The 17720-nt window shown below is 42.0% G+C and overlaps 1 protein-coding gene across 1 annotated transcript in view; it reads right to left on the bottom strand.

The window, feature by feature from the left end:
• DNMBP (dynamin binding protein) overlaps positions 1-17720 on the bottom strand; it is an 86707-nt gene that overhangs the window by 66238 nt on the left and 2749 nt on the right. The window contains exon 3 of the mRNA XM_006880035.1: positions 4199-6178. Within this exon, the coding sequence (XP_006880097.1) occupies positions 4199-6178 (1980 nt within the window). The remainder of the gene's footprint in view (positions 1-4198; positions 6179-17720) is intronic.

The raw sequence follows: 17720 nt of genomic DNA, 5'->3' as shown, positions 1-17720 counted from the left end.
CAGACATCTTTTCTCCTGACATTGATTATAATCCCTGGGCTGTGTCATCATCACCCCTCCCACTGTTCCTCTGTGGCCACTGTTTCTACTCATCTCTCCCTCCTCTGCCCTCCTACCTCCTGAGCTCTATCCGTGGACAAGTGTTGCCCTTACGACTGTGTATCTCAGTGTTTTAAGGGCTGATTAACTCTCTAGCGTTCTCATCTTATAGATCTGTCTATTGTTTGGCTACAAAGCTGTGCCACAGGGGTGAGATCAGTTCCAGGGTCAGAGAGCAGCTAAGGACCTCAGTCTCAGGGGTTCCCCCAGGCTCAGTCAGTCAGACCAGTAAGCCTGGGCGTGATTGTGCTTTTAGTTTTGGCCTGCATTTATCTCTCACTCTACCCAGGATCCTCTCTTGGGATCGATTTAGAGATCCTTTTAGCCATTATAACCAGGAATCGTCTAGATTTTCCGGCCTCAGGGTCATAGAAGTTGAGGAGTACAAAGTCTAATAGTTCTGCAGACTGATTGCTTCCATGTGTTTTTATTTTCTTCACTTTTCTTTGCTCCAGGCAGGTAGAGATTAATGGCTGCACCTTAGATGGCTGCTCTGAAGCTTGTAAGTCCCCAGTTGCTACTCACCAGGGTGGTGGAACAACGTCTCTGTGGACTCTGTTATGCCTGCTCATCTTGATGTCTCTGAAACTATAATCCGGAGGGCCCATGATGAGTGTTTCATTCCCTCAGGATGCTTGGCAATAGTTGGGAAGTTTATGTGGTTTTATTGGTCCCCTACTGGCTCTATGATACACATGGATATACTTGTAGCACATAAAAATATTTACACTGAGCTATAATCTGTTAAACCTAAGCATGACCATGGGTTCAGTCTCTTTCACTTGCCCATAATCTGTGGATAACTTTAAAATATAGATGTTATCAAGGCAGTCTTAGAGGTGACTCTCTGTCTCCTAGATCTGCATAATAAAGTGCATTTATGGATAACAAAAAAAATATAGATGTTATCGTTCCATATCAGTAATGCTCCAGCTTTTAACTCCACTGGCTCTCTTTTGTCGGCCTTACAAGCCGTCTCTTATCTTGCTGGAAATGCTAATTTTTGAAAGTCATACTCTGTTTGGACTTGTGGTAGTCATCATTAAAAACTTCTCTGAGAGGACAGCCTTCCCCTTGGCCTGACTGTAAGGAAGTGTAGGAGCGGGCTAGAAGTGGAGGCGGCTGACTCACACTGCACTGACCTAGAACAACGGGGTCCTGACACTGAGCCACATGGAAAGTAACTCAGTGGCTCTGGTTTAAAGGCAGCCAGTCAGGCTGCATGACGCAAACAGAGGTCAGTATCAGTGTGATGAGCAGAACTTCAGTCATACAACTGTGACTACTATGAGGCTGCCTTTTTAAATAGCCAGTGTACAGCCACTGCCTAGCTCGTTGTTGTTGTGTACTGTCGAGTTGGAACCAACCTGTACCTGAGTGTCCAGCAGGTTTTCAGAGGCCGTAAATTAGGAGAATGCTCATCCTTCTCCCGTAGAGCAGCTGTTGGATTTGAACCACAAACCTTGGGGATTGCCGTGCACTTTCCTGCCACTAGGCCACCAGATCTCCCTGCCTAGCTCATAGTAATTACTAAAGAAGTGTCTGTTGAATGGAAGGAATGAATGCACAGACTTTCTGTCAAATTCATACATGTGAACTTATCTGAGAGGAAAAAAAGAACTAAAACCAGCAGCCATCAAGTCAACCCCAACTGATGGCTACCTCACGTGTATCTGAGCAGAACTGTGTTCCACTGGGTTTTCCAAAGATGACATTTTTTCAAAATGATACCAGTGTTTCTTTCTTCTGAGGTGCCTCTAGGTGGGTTTGAAACACCAACCTTTTGGTTAGCAAGTCAAGTGCTTAGCTATTTGTGCCACCAAGGGATTGTCCAGGAAAGGACTATGATATACTAAAATGAACTTCTTTCAGGGGCTACACTACCCAGTATGTATATGAACTATGACTGTAAGTGTTGTTAAGCTGACTTCACCCTATGTACATACACTATGTCAAAATTCTACATGACCCTACGTCCTCCTTACCAATCTCTGTTGTGCTTATCCCCCTATGTCAAACCACTGACGGCCTTCCTTTCCTTTGCTGGCCTGCTACTTTTCCAAACATGATGTCCTTTTCCAAGGAATCCAGCAAATATGAGGACTAATTCTATTGCTACAGCTTTGGAAATGAATCTGTTCATCAGATTTGAAAGTCCCATGCTTTAGATAGAAGGCAAAAGAGAAGACCATTGACCAGTGGACTGACACAGTGACTGCAGCAATGGACTCAAATGTGTCGGAGGTAATGAGGAAAGGAAAGCACAGCATTGGACATAACTCATATCTGTTGCTCACAGGGTCACTATGAGTTATTCTCAATTCCATGGCACAAAAAACCCCACAAACAACCAGTAACAACATGCTTTAGATATTGACCTTACTTTTTAAATTAGCACTTGAATGGAAGGCCCTTGAAAGCAGACACCAAACTTTTATTGTTCATCATGATGTGGTCTGTCCTTAGCACAGTGCCGTGCACATGGTAAAGATTTAGCAAATATTTGTTGAATGAATGATTAACCTTAAGTCCTACATTTTCTTTGCCCAACATACAATAATCATAAATAACTCCCTAGAATTCTACCATGGTTCTAGGCATTAATCTTAAATTTTTTTTATTATTAATTTCAATGAAAATTTAGAGACGTTGGATTTCCGTTCATTCATTGTCACACTTGATAATCTTAAATTTTAAACTCAAAATTCTGTCAGAATCAAACACCAATTTTACCTAGAACTACCAATACACTAGGGTTTTGGCTTACTATAATTAGTACAAAAAGAATACCAACTTCATTACTTAATACCACTACATTCATTCACCTATCCATTGTAAAACACAGCACAGAGGTCTTAGACATAGATAACAGAAAAATGACTTCTAAAGGTATCATTGTTGATAAATTGTTGATAGCTGAAACCTGAGATCTTTGTCCTACCATCTGTATAGGCCATGAACAAATAGTATTTAAGCATCTAAGGATTTTATAAGTATGGAAGGCAAAGGGGGAATCCTGAAAAGGCTATACATTTGGAAATGTGGTATTCTGTCAAAGTTTCTTTAGAATTCCTTTTCAGGCAGTCTGAAATCACCAAGTTATCTTATCTGGCCTTTTCTCAAGAGCTCAGGGAGGTGCTCATTAAGGGAACACGTTTTTGAGGACAGGTGTGAGCGTTCATGCTTGGGCCTTAACTTGAAGGTCAACTTTGTGGCTGCCCCATGCAGGTGTTCCCTAACGCACCTTACTGGTTTTGCTCCAGCATATGCTTCTTCTGCCCCATCTCTGAGCTCGAGGTTCCCCCACAATGATGCTCATGTGTATGGCACTCTTCCTCTGAGTGTATTTTGGAGAGAAGTTTTCTCTCTTTCTGCAATACTATCTGCCTCTGTCTTTCAGAAAGTTATTCTGTGTATGGCCTTCCAGTAATACTCTTTCTTTATTATATCAAAAAGATGTTTCTGATAGTCATTCAAATGCATTCAACTGTGTGGATCATAAAAAATTATGAACAACGTTGCAAAGAAAGGAAATTCCTGAACACTTAATTGAGCTGATGTAAAAGAGCTTGTATTTAGACTAAGAAGTAGTGCTCAAATAGTATAAAGGATTATTGTGTGGCTTAAAATCAAGAAAGATGTGTATCAAGGTTGCAACCTTTCATTATACTTACTCTATATGTTAAACAACCTGAAAAGCTAGGCTATATGAAGAATACTGATCGGAGAATGGCCCATTAACAATTTAAGATATGCAGGTGACATACTCTTGCTTGTTGAAAGTGAAGACGACTTGAAATACTTACTGATGAAGATCAAAGACTTTTTTTTTTCCAAAGACTTTTTAAAACCTTCAGATTTACACATCAACATAAAGAAAACAAAAAAAAGTCTCACAACTGGACCAAGAAGCAAAATGATGATAAACAGAGAAGAGATTAGAGATGTCAGAGATTTGCACATGTGGACATCGTTGAGTTTGTGGTTTACTTGTGCATTTTTACCACAATTAAAAAGAAAGTTAAAACACGCATATCCCCCACAGCTGGGATAGGCTGAGTGTCTAGAAACAACTGTGCATTTTTGCCTCCTCACTTACCTGTAAGTTGCTGGAGTTCTATATCCAAACTGTCAATGTTACTCTCATAAAAGTCAAGGTTCTCCGGAGTCTCTGCCCTAGACGACTCATCCTGCTTCTCCTCCAGCATCAAGTTTAGTTCTTCTTGAGTCTCACTATCCATATCCAAGTCCTGCTGCATTTCTTGAATCTTCACTAGCACTAAGGGACACTGAGAAGTTTGGTCCACAGGCTTTTCCACATTCTCTTGGGTCTCCTTTTCCAGAGACTCACCGCCAGGATGCTTAGAGGTGAGGCCTTTGGGAGATGTGTTCACTCTCTGCTGGGCTGAGGGAGGCAAGGGAGCTGGGCGAGAGGGGCGTACCGCCAAGGGCGGGGTCGGTTTCAGGTTCTGGTCAGTCAGCAAATGGGGAGCAGTAAACACTGGGGTGCAGGGACGTGGTGGTGGAGGCCTCAGGGCCTTCTTCCTCTCAGGCAACTCTTGCTGAGTCATCAATTTTGAGGAACCCCGGACAATATCCTTCTCGGAGTTAAAGCCCGTGATTGAAAAATGGCGAACAATTTTATCTGGTTCTGTGCCAGGCCCTGACAAGCTCTTCTCAAACTCTAGCAGCTGCTGAGTCAACTTGGAATCCAGGTCAATGCCGCCATCTCCCTGGTCAAGTGCGGCTGCTTCCACAGCAGGCCCCTTGCCTCGTGGGCCAGGCATCATCTCTGATCTGTCAGACACAGAGATAAAGTTGAAAGCAGGTTCTTTGGACTTGCGAGGTTTTTTAGCAAACTTTGGCGTGCCCCGGAACTGAGGGCTCAGCTGGCCAGGTTTGTGGGTCCTAGAGGTTGGGAGTAAAGAGCCGCTGTAAAGATGGGGTTTGTGGGCAGTTTTCAGCTGCGAATACGCTCCTTTGAGAGGTAGACTGGAGTAGTCTCTACTCCTTGCTTCTGCAGGAAGAGGGTGATGGTTCTCTTCTGCAGTAAAGAAATACTGGTTTTTATGTATTTTAGGATGAAAATGTGACTGAGGCTGGGAGGAAACTCCATTCACCACCTCCAAAGGATCATTCACGGAAGAATCTTTGGCAGGAGGCTTTTCATGCATCAGGCCTGGGCTTCTTGAAGGCCCCCTCAAGATGATGTCTTCATCCTGATAAGAGTTTCTGTTGCGCTCATACTCAGGGGTCATATGTTCCAGGGGAGGAGCGAATGTTTCAGAAATCGCACAGCTGGATGTCTCTGGTCTATACTTGTTAAATTCGTGTCTTCTTTCCTCCACTACTGAGGAGTTCTCCAATGAGTCCAAAGGCATTTCTGGCGTCGTGGTATGGTTGCTCTCCTGTGGCAGGACCCTGGTGTCCCCCACCCTTGTGTTAGGACATAACTTTACAAAACGGTGAGGGAAGATTCCTGTCCTGCCCTTCAGTGATCCTTCCAGCCAGCCATCTTCCAGGGTTCCCAGAATCCGGATTTTATCCCCTACTTCAAAATCCAACTCATTAGGCTCCAAGGCTTGGAATCTGTAGAGGGCAATTCCATAGGTCCCCGGCTGTTCTTCATCCTCTTCTGGCCCTCGCTCTTCTTCTCCCATGGGGCCCTCAACTGCACCGTTACTTATGCACCCATCTTGATTTCCAGAAGCTGCTGACTTATCCACAGTCCTCAGAGGTCCCAAAAGCTCTACAAAACCTTCTGGGAAAATACCTCTTTGTCCGTCTAATTCTCCTTCAAACCAGCCTGGTTCAGGGACCCCAATAATAGTAATCACATCTCCTTCTCTGAAGTCCAGTTCCTCATCCAGCTGAGCAGAAAGCCCCATCAGGGCCCGGGCTTGTCCCATGGAATAGTCAGGAATCTGAAGGAGGGCACTCTGTGAGTGCCACTGACGGCTTTGTGAGGAGAGGCAGAGTTCACGGACACATGAAGACGGGAAGAAGCCTCGTGCGCCCCAGCAGCTTCGACCCTGCAACCAGCCAGCACTGGGGGAGCCATCCAGGATCACCAGGTCACCTAAAGAAGGAAGAGAAGCAAATAAAATTACCTCAGTGACTCCCTGGTCAAATACTTACAACTAACTGTGGCATTAGTGGTTTTAAACATCTACTCCATGAGTTTTAACAGCAGGAACTCAGGTTATTTAGTAAATTGGAACAGTCCTATACACTGGAAGTTTTCAAAGTGTAATCATCTGAACCCTGTGTGGGAGAGACAGATCTCCAAGATCCTCTTACAGGGTCTAAGAGGGCAAAACTGTTTTTATAATAATACTAAGACTTTCTCTACCTTTTTCTACTGTATTGGCATTTGAAATGAAGGTACAAACCAAGAGTGGATAAAACAGATGGTGCTTTAGCATGAGTCACTGTAATAGCAACAAACTGGATAAGCGTCTTTGGCTATCACTATATGGTCACTGTGTTATTCACCCCAGCTGAATAACTAATAGTGCAACTAGTCGTTGTTGTTATGTGCCTTTGAGTTGCTTGCGACTCATAGCAATCCTATATACAAGAGCCCTAAAGCCTGCTCTATCTTGTGCCAACACCCACCCTTATTACCCGAGTCACTGAATCAATTCATCTCAAGGATGGTCCTTCTCTCTTTCACTATCTCTCTACCCTTCCAAGCATGTCCCTCTCCAAGGATTGGTCCCTCTTTGCAACTTGTCCAAGGTATGTCAGATGAAGCCTCAGAATCCTAGCCTCCAAGGAGCAGCCTGATTTCACCCATCCAGGGTGAACCTGTTTGTTCTCCTAGCAGTCCATGGTATATTCAGTACTCTTTCTCCAGCATCACAGCTCAAAGGCATCAATTCTCCTTGCATCATCCCTAGTCATTGTCCAGCTTTCAGATGCATAGCAAGTAACTGTTGTGTACACATAGTTTTTTAAAATGCCAGTTTCAGCTAAAAATGTCCTTGATGAAGAACAACAATTAAAATTTTGTTTTTAAACTGTATGTGACTTTATATATCCCTTTTATTAACACTATTGTGATCTGAGTGAAGATATAGGTTTTCCATTCAATAATTCATACACTTTATGTTTCCTGACTGGATTACAGTTTCCACATTATAACAGTACTCTGCACACTTCCTCCTTATGCTTCCTGATATCATTCATCCTTTTTTCCTACCTTTTCCTGTTTTTATCCCTGGACAAATGTTGCCCTTTTGATCACATACAGCGCTGACTTTTCTTTTTTTTTAATTGTTATGTGCAGTCGAATCAAATCCAACTGGCACAGGAGTAGATTGCCCTCCTTCTCCAGTGGAACATCTGGTGGGTTTGGCTGATTTTTCTAAAGAGTATCCCGCTCCCTGGTTACTGACTATCTCACAGACCTACGGTTTGGCTGAATGTTGGAATCATGGAGGAGCTTTGAGTTAACCATTTTATTTTAAATCTCAACTCTTGGAAACATATCTTTGGCTATATTCTGTGTGACAAAATGAGAAATATGCACAAAGCACTAAGGTTGCAGATGGAAAGACAAAGGGTGTCCCTTGGAAAAGCACTTGTGTGAGCAGACTGCAAGCAGATCCGGAAGTGTATTCTCCCAGAACACCATTTTCACTTCACTTCACAGATGACAGATAGACAACTATGGCCTTTCTCAGGTTTGTGTATCTGGCAAACATTTTGACAAAATAAAGAAGTAAGCCTGTAACTTCAAGGAAAACAAATTACAGTATTTGTTAATGGCAAAATTCCAATTTTCAAGTAAAAATTAAAATGCTGGAAAGCTTGTATTTGCTACTGTAAACCTGACAGCTTTCCCATTCATAAAGGTTTTTCTGCTTGAGATCACTAGAAATATTAATAAAATATTTTGACATCAAATGGTCACCATTTGAAAATATTTATAATGCATTGAGTGAATATTTTCCAAATAATTGAAGCATAGTATTATAAAAGCATTCAGGCCTAAAATCCATTCCAAAGACAGACTAATGTATTTTAGTGTAATAGAGTAGGAAAAGTCCATTGACATAGTTTCTGATTGCACGCTGCAACTAACCAAACTTTCCAATATTGGTGTTTCAGGGTCTCTACCGAAGAGAGAGAGGCTCAAATAAAGGCTGAATAACTAGCTGCTGTCTTACAGGTGCTAATTAGGTGAAGGAAAGAAAGGATAAAATTATTTGTTTCTAAAACAAATTAAGTTAGTCTTATATGAATCACTCTAGTTTAAAAAACATATCATTTTCTAGGCAACAGTTTCATTAACAAACTTGGATAATGAACTATTAATTTTGTGGAGTCTCAATTTTAATCTCATCTTAACTTCCCTTTCACTTACTTTCTAAATCAACTTTCCCCGTCAGGACCTGAGGTGGTGAAGGAATGTACTCACTCACTGTGGATGAGCAAAACTGCATGGGAAGAAACTGCCCATCTTTCTCCTGAGGAGCAGCTGGTGAACTTGAACTGCTCGCTTTGGGTTGGCAGTACAACTTCCTACCCATGAGGTCACCCAAATTCCCAAAAGAATGCAGTTGCTTAAGTAAAAGAAAACCAGGGTGACAGCACCACTGGCAAATCAGCCCAGTCTAACTCTCACTGTCTGCTCTTTACCTTGTTTCCAGACACTGCCTCTTCCAGTCTGCTAAATACCCAGTGGCATAAAGCCACACTGAAAAGCACACAGTTTGAGGCCACCAGCTGGGCATGCTGTCAGGAGGGACCAGTCCCTGAAGAAGGACATCATGTTTGGAAGGGTGGAGGGACACTGCAGGCAAGGAAGACCCTGGATGAGATGGACTGACATAGTGACTTGGATAATGGGGGTAGGTGTGTCAGAGACAGTGAGAATGGCTCAGGATGGGGCAGAGTTTAGAGCTATTGTGCATAGAGTGGTGATGAGTCACAAGTGACTAGATGGCACATAAGAACATTACTTGAAATACATGAAAACTAACAGGGTTTTTTTCTGGACACTCTGAAGTTTAGTTTCTAAATTGCACAAATGCTAGTCTTTCACTCCATTGCAACAAGGCAGTACATACACCCTTTATTCTCTCTCCAGCTATCCAACATTACTTCACCTGTAAGAGCTGACTGGATAGTGGGTTAAGTGTTACCCTGTTAACCAAAAGGTCAGTGGTTTAAACCCATGACCTTCCCCAAAGATAAAGACGACATTGTCTGCTCCCATAAATACTGAATAGCCTTAGATATTCTGTGTTGTGGTTCTATCCTGCCCTATGAATGCTAGGAGTTAGAAATGACTCAACAGTTGTGGGGTGTTTTTGGTGGTGGTTGTTTCATGAAAATCTATTCTACATGAGGAAATTATTTCACTGTTTACATACAAACCATACTCACAGTAGCATGCACATTTAAAAACCTTAGGAACTACCTTCAAATATACAGTTATGTGTGTGTATACACACAGAAATATAATACATACATACACACATACATACATACATTGCTAGTCCTCGTGGCCTAGTGGCAAGAAGCTGCACTGCAATCCCTAAGGCACATGGTTCAAATCCACCAGCTGCTCTGTGGGAGAAGGATGGGCAATCTCTTTCCATGTGATTAATTGCCTCTGAAAACCCGCAGAAGGTTCATCTATGGGTTGGTTCCAACTCAACAATACACAACAACAATAGATTTAACATAAGATGAAGGCTCCTGCAAAGGTATGCAATTCAAATTCACCAGCTGCTCCACAGGAGAAAGATGGGCAGTCAACTCCTATACAATTTACTGCCTCTGAAACCCCTCTGGAGGCTCAGCTATGCATTAGTTCCAATTGGACAGTACACAGTAACTATATATATACACATTCATACACACATACATGTTGTTGTTATGTGCCATCAAGTCAGAACCAACTCATAGCTGACACACACATACATACACACACACAAACATATGGAGTGCTGGTGGCCTAGAGGTAAGGAGTTGCACTACAATCCCAAAGGTACACAGTTTAAATTCACAAGCTGGAGTGCACCAACTGCTACAAAAAGATAGGCAATCTCTTCCTGTGTGATTTACAGCATCTGAAAAGCTGCTAGAAGGTCAGCTATGAGCTGGTTCTGACTCAGGGGCACACAACAACAATATATATCTTTTTGCTTATGTCAGTAATTCTGACACTTGTATTTTTATTTGCTATTTATGGGGTTGCTGTGATGTGAACCTTGTGCCATTAAGGTGCCAAATGCTATAATGGTTGGTTACCCATGGTGGACAGTGTTTGGTGGAGCTCCCAGTTTAAGACAGGTATGGAAGCAGGAATGGCATCCACTTCCTAAACAAAATGCCTCTGAAACTCTAAGAACTTTGATAAATGTTGATAGTTATAGAAAAGCTTCAGATCATTTGTTCTTAGGATAACTATGAGTCGTGCTCAACTCAAAGGCAATCAACAACAACAACTAGAGAACCCAATATAAATTTTCACACTTAGTATGAAATATATGTGATCTTATTTTCATTAGATGTTCCTAAATAAGAGTTTAGCTCGTTACCTTTATTCTTTTAATTTATAATTCAATAACCACTGGATAAAGCTTAGGGTTCTAAAAATTAAAACAAGTAATTTGTCTCCATTGGCCCTGAGGGTATTCCACTGGGGCCACAGAGGAACTCGCGAGTGACACGACTACTGTTCACACACGACAGCCTCCTGGTGAATGGGAAGAATGGAAGCGTGCCACAACACCCACTCTGCTGGGCTGGCCATGGACAGATTTTCTTAAAGCTGCAGAGTTACAATATTTTCCTTATTTCCTGATTATACTGAAAGCAGTTTAGTAAGGCTTGTTTTTCTGCCTGTTTTTACCTGGTTGGAACCTTTATAAAGCTCAATTAACTGGCTGTCATTCTGTTTGTCATTTCTACACAATAAAGATAATGAGATTTCTTTAAAAAAAAATCACAAATTAGATTCTTAAAAAACACCTTAGAGAAAGCTCGGTTTATTTTGTTGTTTCAAATATATGCCACTACATTTGCAAATTCAACATTTTTCAGGAGTATAATGATGCTAATTATATTGATCATGTTATGTAGCCATCACATTGCCACGTTTCTCATCAATTTCAGTTCATTTTGCACTCCAGACTGTTGCGTTTACTGCAAGAATCTCTGATTTTCATCAGACGGAATCAGGGAAGTCACTCGTCTGTGATTCTAGGTGCCACCTAAGGTACAGAGGCCACCTAGTGGCCATTTCTACTTGTTGGAAACATCAATCAATACACAGAACTTTTGGAATAGGATCAGTAGATTCTCAGGGGGGAAAATTGCAAGTATGGTGATCCTTAGGGTGCAAGGTCAGCCTTAGTATTCAGCTTATGTGTTGTGTATGAGATGCTGGCAAGCTGGAACACACAGACAGTTGATCCCCTATGAGTTTTTAGAGGCAGGAAGAGTCTGCTCATCTTTTTCCCATGGGGCAGCTGCTGGATTAGAACCAACTGCCTTTGAGATGGCAGTGCAACTCCTTACCACTAGACCACCAGAGCTAATCAAACATCTATCACTTCCCATAACATGAACTCCACCCGCTTTCCTCTTTGGCTTTTCATCATCACATTCACGTGTTCCTCCTTACTCTCTATGTCTCTTTTTCACAGCAGTCCTCAGTACCGGCCATTAACACTGACACTTCTAGGAGATGATGCTGTTTCTAAGTTTAATCGAGCTCCATGTACAATGCAAAACAAATGGTTGGCTTTGGGGAAAGGAGAAAGAGTGACCCCTGCTGGAAGAACTCGAGTAACTTCAATTCCTGATCTGATTTTCCTGGGAAAATGTCTATTACTCACAACACTTCCCACATAATTATCAGGGGAGACAAGGTGCCCTGAAATTTATCTAGAAGCCCAAAGTGAATAATAATGTTAAAAAACTAACATTTCTTAAATACCCTCTGACAGCTGTTTTACATGTGGAATCTGACTCAATTCTCACAATTACCCTCGGGTAGGCATGTATTATTCTCATTTTGTGGACAACAAATCTGAAGTGGAGAATTTAACAAAATTGCCCTACGCCATAGTTATTAAGTGACAGAGTTGGGTTTAAGCTTTGGGATGTCAGAATTAAGCTACACTGTTGACAAAGTCAACATAGGGACGCTATGAGTCATTGATTTAACAGTGTCTGATAGCACAGCTTTGAGAATGGAGGGGAAACTAGGCGCCCCTACTCAAAAAGGAAGACCCTCTATGAGACGGACTGACGCTGTGACCATACAATGGACTCCAAGTGGCAGTGAGTGTGAGGCTGGAACAGGCCCAGGCAATGCTTCACTGTGTTGTGTATAAGGTTGTTAGGATGGCACCTAACAATGACAAACCCTATAGTCTGCATGTTTGCGTGTGCATATTTCTTCTTAGGACTAATATTCATGATATTTCTAAAAGATATGTAGGTGATACTACACATTGCATTGTTCTCAAGTAGGAACAGAACTCAGCTGACCTTTCAGTGAGTTTACAGAGGTTGTAAAAGGCATGGGAGGAGATTGCCCACCTTTCTTCCACAGAGTTGGTGGATTTGAACCATCAGAGAACAACGACATTTGAGTTATCAGTGAGACTCCCTCCCTAGAAGGCTACAAAGGTAGCAAGGGAAAACACAGCAGATCTCAAATGTTACTTGTCACACTTGTGAGAGCTCCAAATCCCTTCCTGACATATATTCCACCACCAAAAGTTTTATTTGTTTATACAGAAGAGGAGACATAGCACTGCTGAATGTAGGGTTACTAAAGAAAGGAGAAACTGTAACAGGGAGCAGGACTAACAGTACTTTAAGATAAGGATAAAAGAATACATTACTCATGAGCTGAAATACCCAATGGAAAAACAATTTTCAATCTAGACTGTAGAAGGGTCACCTTCAGCACTAAACATGGAGGTGAGGAAGCCTATAATCAATTTTATGAACTATGTGTGGTAGAAAACAATATCCTGACAGTTTTCAGTGATTTTGTTTCTAACCAGCAAAATGAGTACCTGTTGATGTGAACTGTCAGGCACTTTAAAAACTACAAGACGAATTAAAACCATGCCTGTATTTCATACTAAGCAGCTTTCTGGGGTGGGGGAAGGTTCTGTTGTGATCAGGTTCCTCAAAGATGGTTTCTACTCTTCATGATTGATCTTTTGTACAACAGAACAAGACGCTGCCAAGCCTGTGCCATCCTCACAAGCTTTGCTGTGTTGAGCCCACTGCTGAGGTCACTGTGTCAATCCATCACGTTGAGGGTCTTTCTCTTCCAGTTGTTGTTCTTATGTGCCACTGAGTTGCTTGTGACCCACAGCAACCCTATATACAAAAGGCCTAAATGTCGTTCTAGCCTGTGCCAACCTCACCGTCTCAAACACATTCATTCCCACCACTCCACTCACAGAATCGATCCATCTCATCGAGGGTCTTCCTCTCCTGTACTGTCCCTCCACTCTCCCAAACATGATGTCCCTCTCCAAGGACCAGTCCCTCCTTGCAACATGCCCAAAGTATGTCAGATGAAGCTTCAGAATCCTTGACTTCAAGGAGCATTCCGGTTTCACCCTCTCCAGGTCAAACCTGCTTGTTCTCCTAGAAGTCCATGGTATATTCAACACTCTTCTCCAGCACCATAGCTCAAAGGCATCAATTTTCTATCAACCCTATTTACTGTCCAACTCTCCGATGCACGATAGCATGTAACTGCGAAGACTATAACCTGGATCAGGTACATCTTAGTCTCCAGCCTGACGCCGTTGCTCTTCAGTACTCTTCAGAGGTCCCTCACAGCTGACTTTCCCAATGCAATTTGTCTCTTGATTTCCTGACTGCTGCTACCAAGAGTGATGACTGTGAAACCAAGCAAACTAAAACTGTTTAACTATCTCAATCTCTTCACCATCCACACTGATGCTGCCAATTGGCCCAGTGGTGAGAATTTTTGTTTTCCTGACACTGAGCCTCAATCCATACTGGAGGCTGCAGTTCTTGACCTTCTGCAGCAAGTGCTTCAGGTTCTCCTCAGTTTCAGCAAGCAGGGTTGTGTCATCTGCATAATGCAGGTTGTTGATGACTTTTCCACCAATCCTGATGCCACATTCCTCCTTGTACAGCTCAGTTTCTTGGATGATCTGTTCTGCATACAGATCGAAAAGGTATGGGGACAGAATACATCCCTGACGGATCCCCTTCTTGATTTTGAACCATGTAGTGTCTCCTTGCTCTGTTCTGACGACTGCCTCTTGGTCCAAGTATAGGTTTCAAGTTAGCACAATCAAATGTTCTGGGATTCCCATTCTTCTCAGAGTCAGCCATAGCTTGTTATGATCCACACAGTCAAAAGCCTTTGGTCAATGAAGCACAGATAGACATTCTTCTGGTATTCTTTGTTTTCTGCCAAGATCCTTCTAACATTAGCTATAATATCCCTAGTACCACGACCTCTTCTAAATCCAGCCTGCACATCTGGCAGTTCTCTGTTGACATATTGTTCCAAACGTTTTTGGGTAATTTTCAGCAGAATCTTGCTTGCATGTGATATTAATGATATTGCTTGATAATTTCCGCACTCTATTGGGTCACCTTTCTTTGGAATGGAAACAAATATCGATCTCTTCTGTTGGCCAGCTGGCTGTCCTCCAGATTTCTTGGCACAACTTAGTGAGCACATCCAGGGCAGCATCTGTTTGTTGAAATAAATCAATTGGTATGCTGTCAACTCCTGGAGCCTTATATTTTTTTCCAACTCCTTCAGAGCAACTTGAACTTCCTCCTTCATCACCATTGGCTCTTGCTCATATGTTATTTCATGAAATTTTTCTGTGTCAGCCAATTCCTTCTGATACAGTGACTCTGTGTACTCCTTCCATCTTCTTTTGATACTCTTGGATCATTTACCATTCTACCCAAAGTATCCTAAAGTACTGCCACTCATGGCTTGAATTTGTTTTTCAACTCCTTCAACTTAAGAAACACTGAGCGAGTTCAGCCCTTTTGGTTTTCTGACTCCAGCTTTCTGCACATTTCATTATAATATCTTGCTTTGTCGTCTCAGGCTGCTTTTTTAAATTTTCTGTTCAACTCTTTGATTTCTTGGTTTCTTCCTTTAGCTTTGGCTTCTCGGTGCTCTAATGCAATAGTCAAGAGTCTCATCTGATATACATCTTGGTCTTTTCTTCTTTTTCAGCCTTTGTAATGATCTTTTGCATTCTTCATGGACGATTTTCTTGATATCCTCTCAGAGCTCATTTGGTCTCTTTGGTGCAGACACACCTAATTTTCCCATTCTCAAGGTCTTGCTGTTGTTAGGAGCTGTTGAGTCGACCATGACTCATATCGACCCTATGAATAATCGATCTGAACTCTACCCTATCCTGTGCCATCTTCATGATCATCTGATATGCTTGAGCTCACTGATACAGTCAGTGTGACAATCCTTCTTACAGCTTTGTTATTGTGTACTTTGAGTCAGAACTGACACAGCTGACCCTGCAGAGGTTTTCAGAAACAGTAAACTGCACAGGAGACTGCCCATCTTTCTTCCACAGAGCATCTGGCAGATTTGAACTGCATGCCTTTGGGCTGGCAGTGCAATTCCTTACCACTAGGCCACCAGAGCTACTGTGTCTTTATTGTGACCATCGAGTTGGAATCGACCCATAGCTGACCCTTCAGCAGGTTTTCAGAGGCAGTAAGTCACATCGGAGGAGACTGGCCATCTTTCTCCTGTAGAGCAGCTGGTGGATTCGAACTACATGCCTTCGAGTTGGCAGTGCATCACCTTATCACTAAGCCACCAGAGCTCCTCCAGAGCTACCTTAAGTTTGTCAAATTAGAAAATGTATTGACTTGGAAGAGACAGAGAAAACACAGAAGGGTAAAGAGGTACTCATCAGGGCATTTACTGGCAGTGACTGTTGTTAGTTGCCACGGCATTGACGCTGAGTCACGGCAGCCTTGCCAACACTGATGAGCATTGACGTACACAGAACAGAGGTCAGTGTTTAGTGTAAATGAAGCAAAAGAGACTTTTAAAATAGATTCTTAGGAGTATTGATAAAATTTTATATTCTTTTATGTTCAATGAGGATTAGAAAAGATTGTTAAGATTTCTCTGTTTCTCATGTGTTTGTTTTGTGGTTTCAGAAGGCAAGCTTATCTTTTTAGTATTAGGTCTTAAAGAGGAAGTAACAATATTAACCATATAGGTAATACTTTATACCATTTTATTGACTGTTTTGAGTCATCAAAGAACTAGCTTGATTCTAATTCTTAGTTTGTAGAACACTATACACTCACTGACATGGCTTGCAACTAAAATGCCTGATAGAGACTTGATTCTTGTAGGTTTTTCACTGTGCTTGGAAGACTGTTCATGCTATGGATTACGGCTTCTAGCATTGTTCCTAGCTTTTCTCTGATGACTTTTATAGTCTTTGGTTTTACTTCTAGGTCTCTGATCCACCTTGATGTGGATTTTGTATATGGTGTGAGGTATGGGTCTTGCTTAAGTTTTCTACAGATGGTTTTCCAATTTTGCTAAACCAGTCTCATTTCCCCACTTAACTGATATCATCTCCTTGTCAAAGATCAATTGACCATAGGTAGATGAGTTGATTTCTTGGTTCTCTACTCCACTGATGTGCATTACTGTCACCATACCAGTACTATGCTGTCTTGACCACCATGGCTGTGTAGTAGGATTTGAGATCAGGGAGTATGATGCTTCCTACCTTGTTTCTCTTTTTCATTAGTGTTGTTGCTTATTCAGGGTCTCTTTCCATTCCAGATAAAAGAGGAAATTGCCTTTTCCATCTCATTGAAGAACAAGTATCTGCTTTAATTTGCTGTCTTTTATCCCAGCTCTGATGAACATTTCTATACAATTGCTTAACAATAAAGTAGAAAAATGCTATCTCTCCACTTCCGTATCATAATTCCTTCTACTAAAAATGAACAAATGGCCATCTGGTGGCCTAGTGATAAGAAGCTGTGCTGCAGTCCCGAGGGCACACAGCTTCAAATCCACCAGCTGCTCTTCAGAAGAAAGACAGGCAATCTCCTCCCATATGATTAATGATCTCTGAAAACCTGCTTGAGCATAAGGTATGGGTCAGTTTCACCTTGATGGTACACAACAGCAACAACAATGTTAGCAAAGCTATATTAGTTTTTATGGAGGAGAGGAGGAAAGGGATAAATACAGCCTGTGAGGTAGCCACAAGCATGGAGTTGTGGAGAGGACTGGTCTTAAAATTAGCTCTTTTTCAGTCAGCTCTGGGTCAAACGTCTTATCCACAGGTATAAGAATCTTTCTGAATCTTTCACTGTAAATAAAATACTGTTGAAATTTTCATGATATATAAAATATAGTTAATGATGCCCACTCTGCTACCTCATATTTTAAAGAGTAAATAAAAATGTATTCGTTGGGAGCTCTGGTGGCCTAGTGGTAGGGAGCTGCAACTACAGTCCCAGAGGCGCACGGTTCGAATCCACCAGATGCTCTGCCGGGGAAGGAGGGACGGTCTCCTCCTGTACCAGTCGGATCTGATTTGACGGTACACTCACACAAA

The sequence above is a fragment of the Elephantulus edwardii genome, unplaced genomic scaffold (assembly GCF_000299155.1).
Source record: "Elephantulus edwardii isolate Elephantulus edwardi_28Jun2011 unplaced genomic scaffold, EleEdw1.0 scaffold00006, whole genome shotgun sequence".
NCBI classification, from domain to species: domain Eukaryota; kingdom Metazoa; phylum Chordata; class Mammalia; order Macroscelidea; family Macroscelididae; genus Elephantulus; species Elephantulus edwardii.
This window is presented reverse-complemented; position numbering and strand designations above follow the sequence as displayed.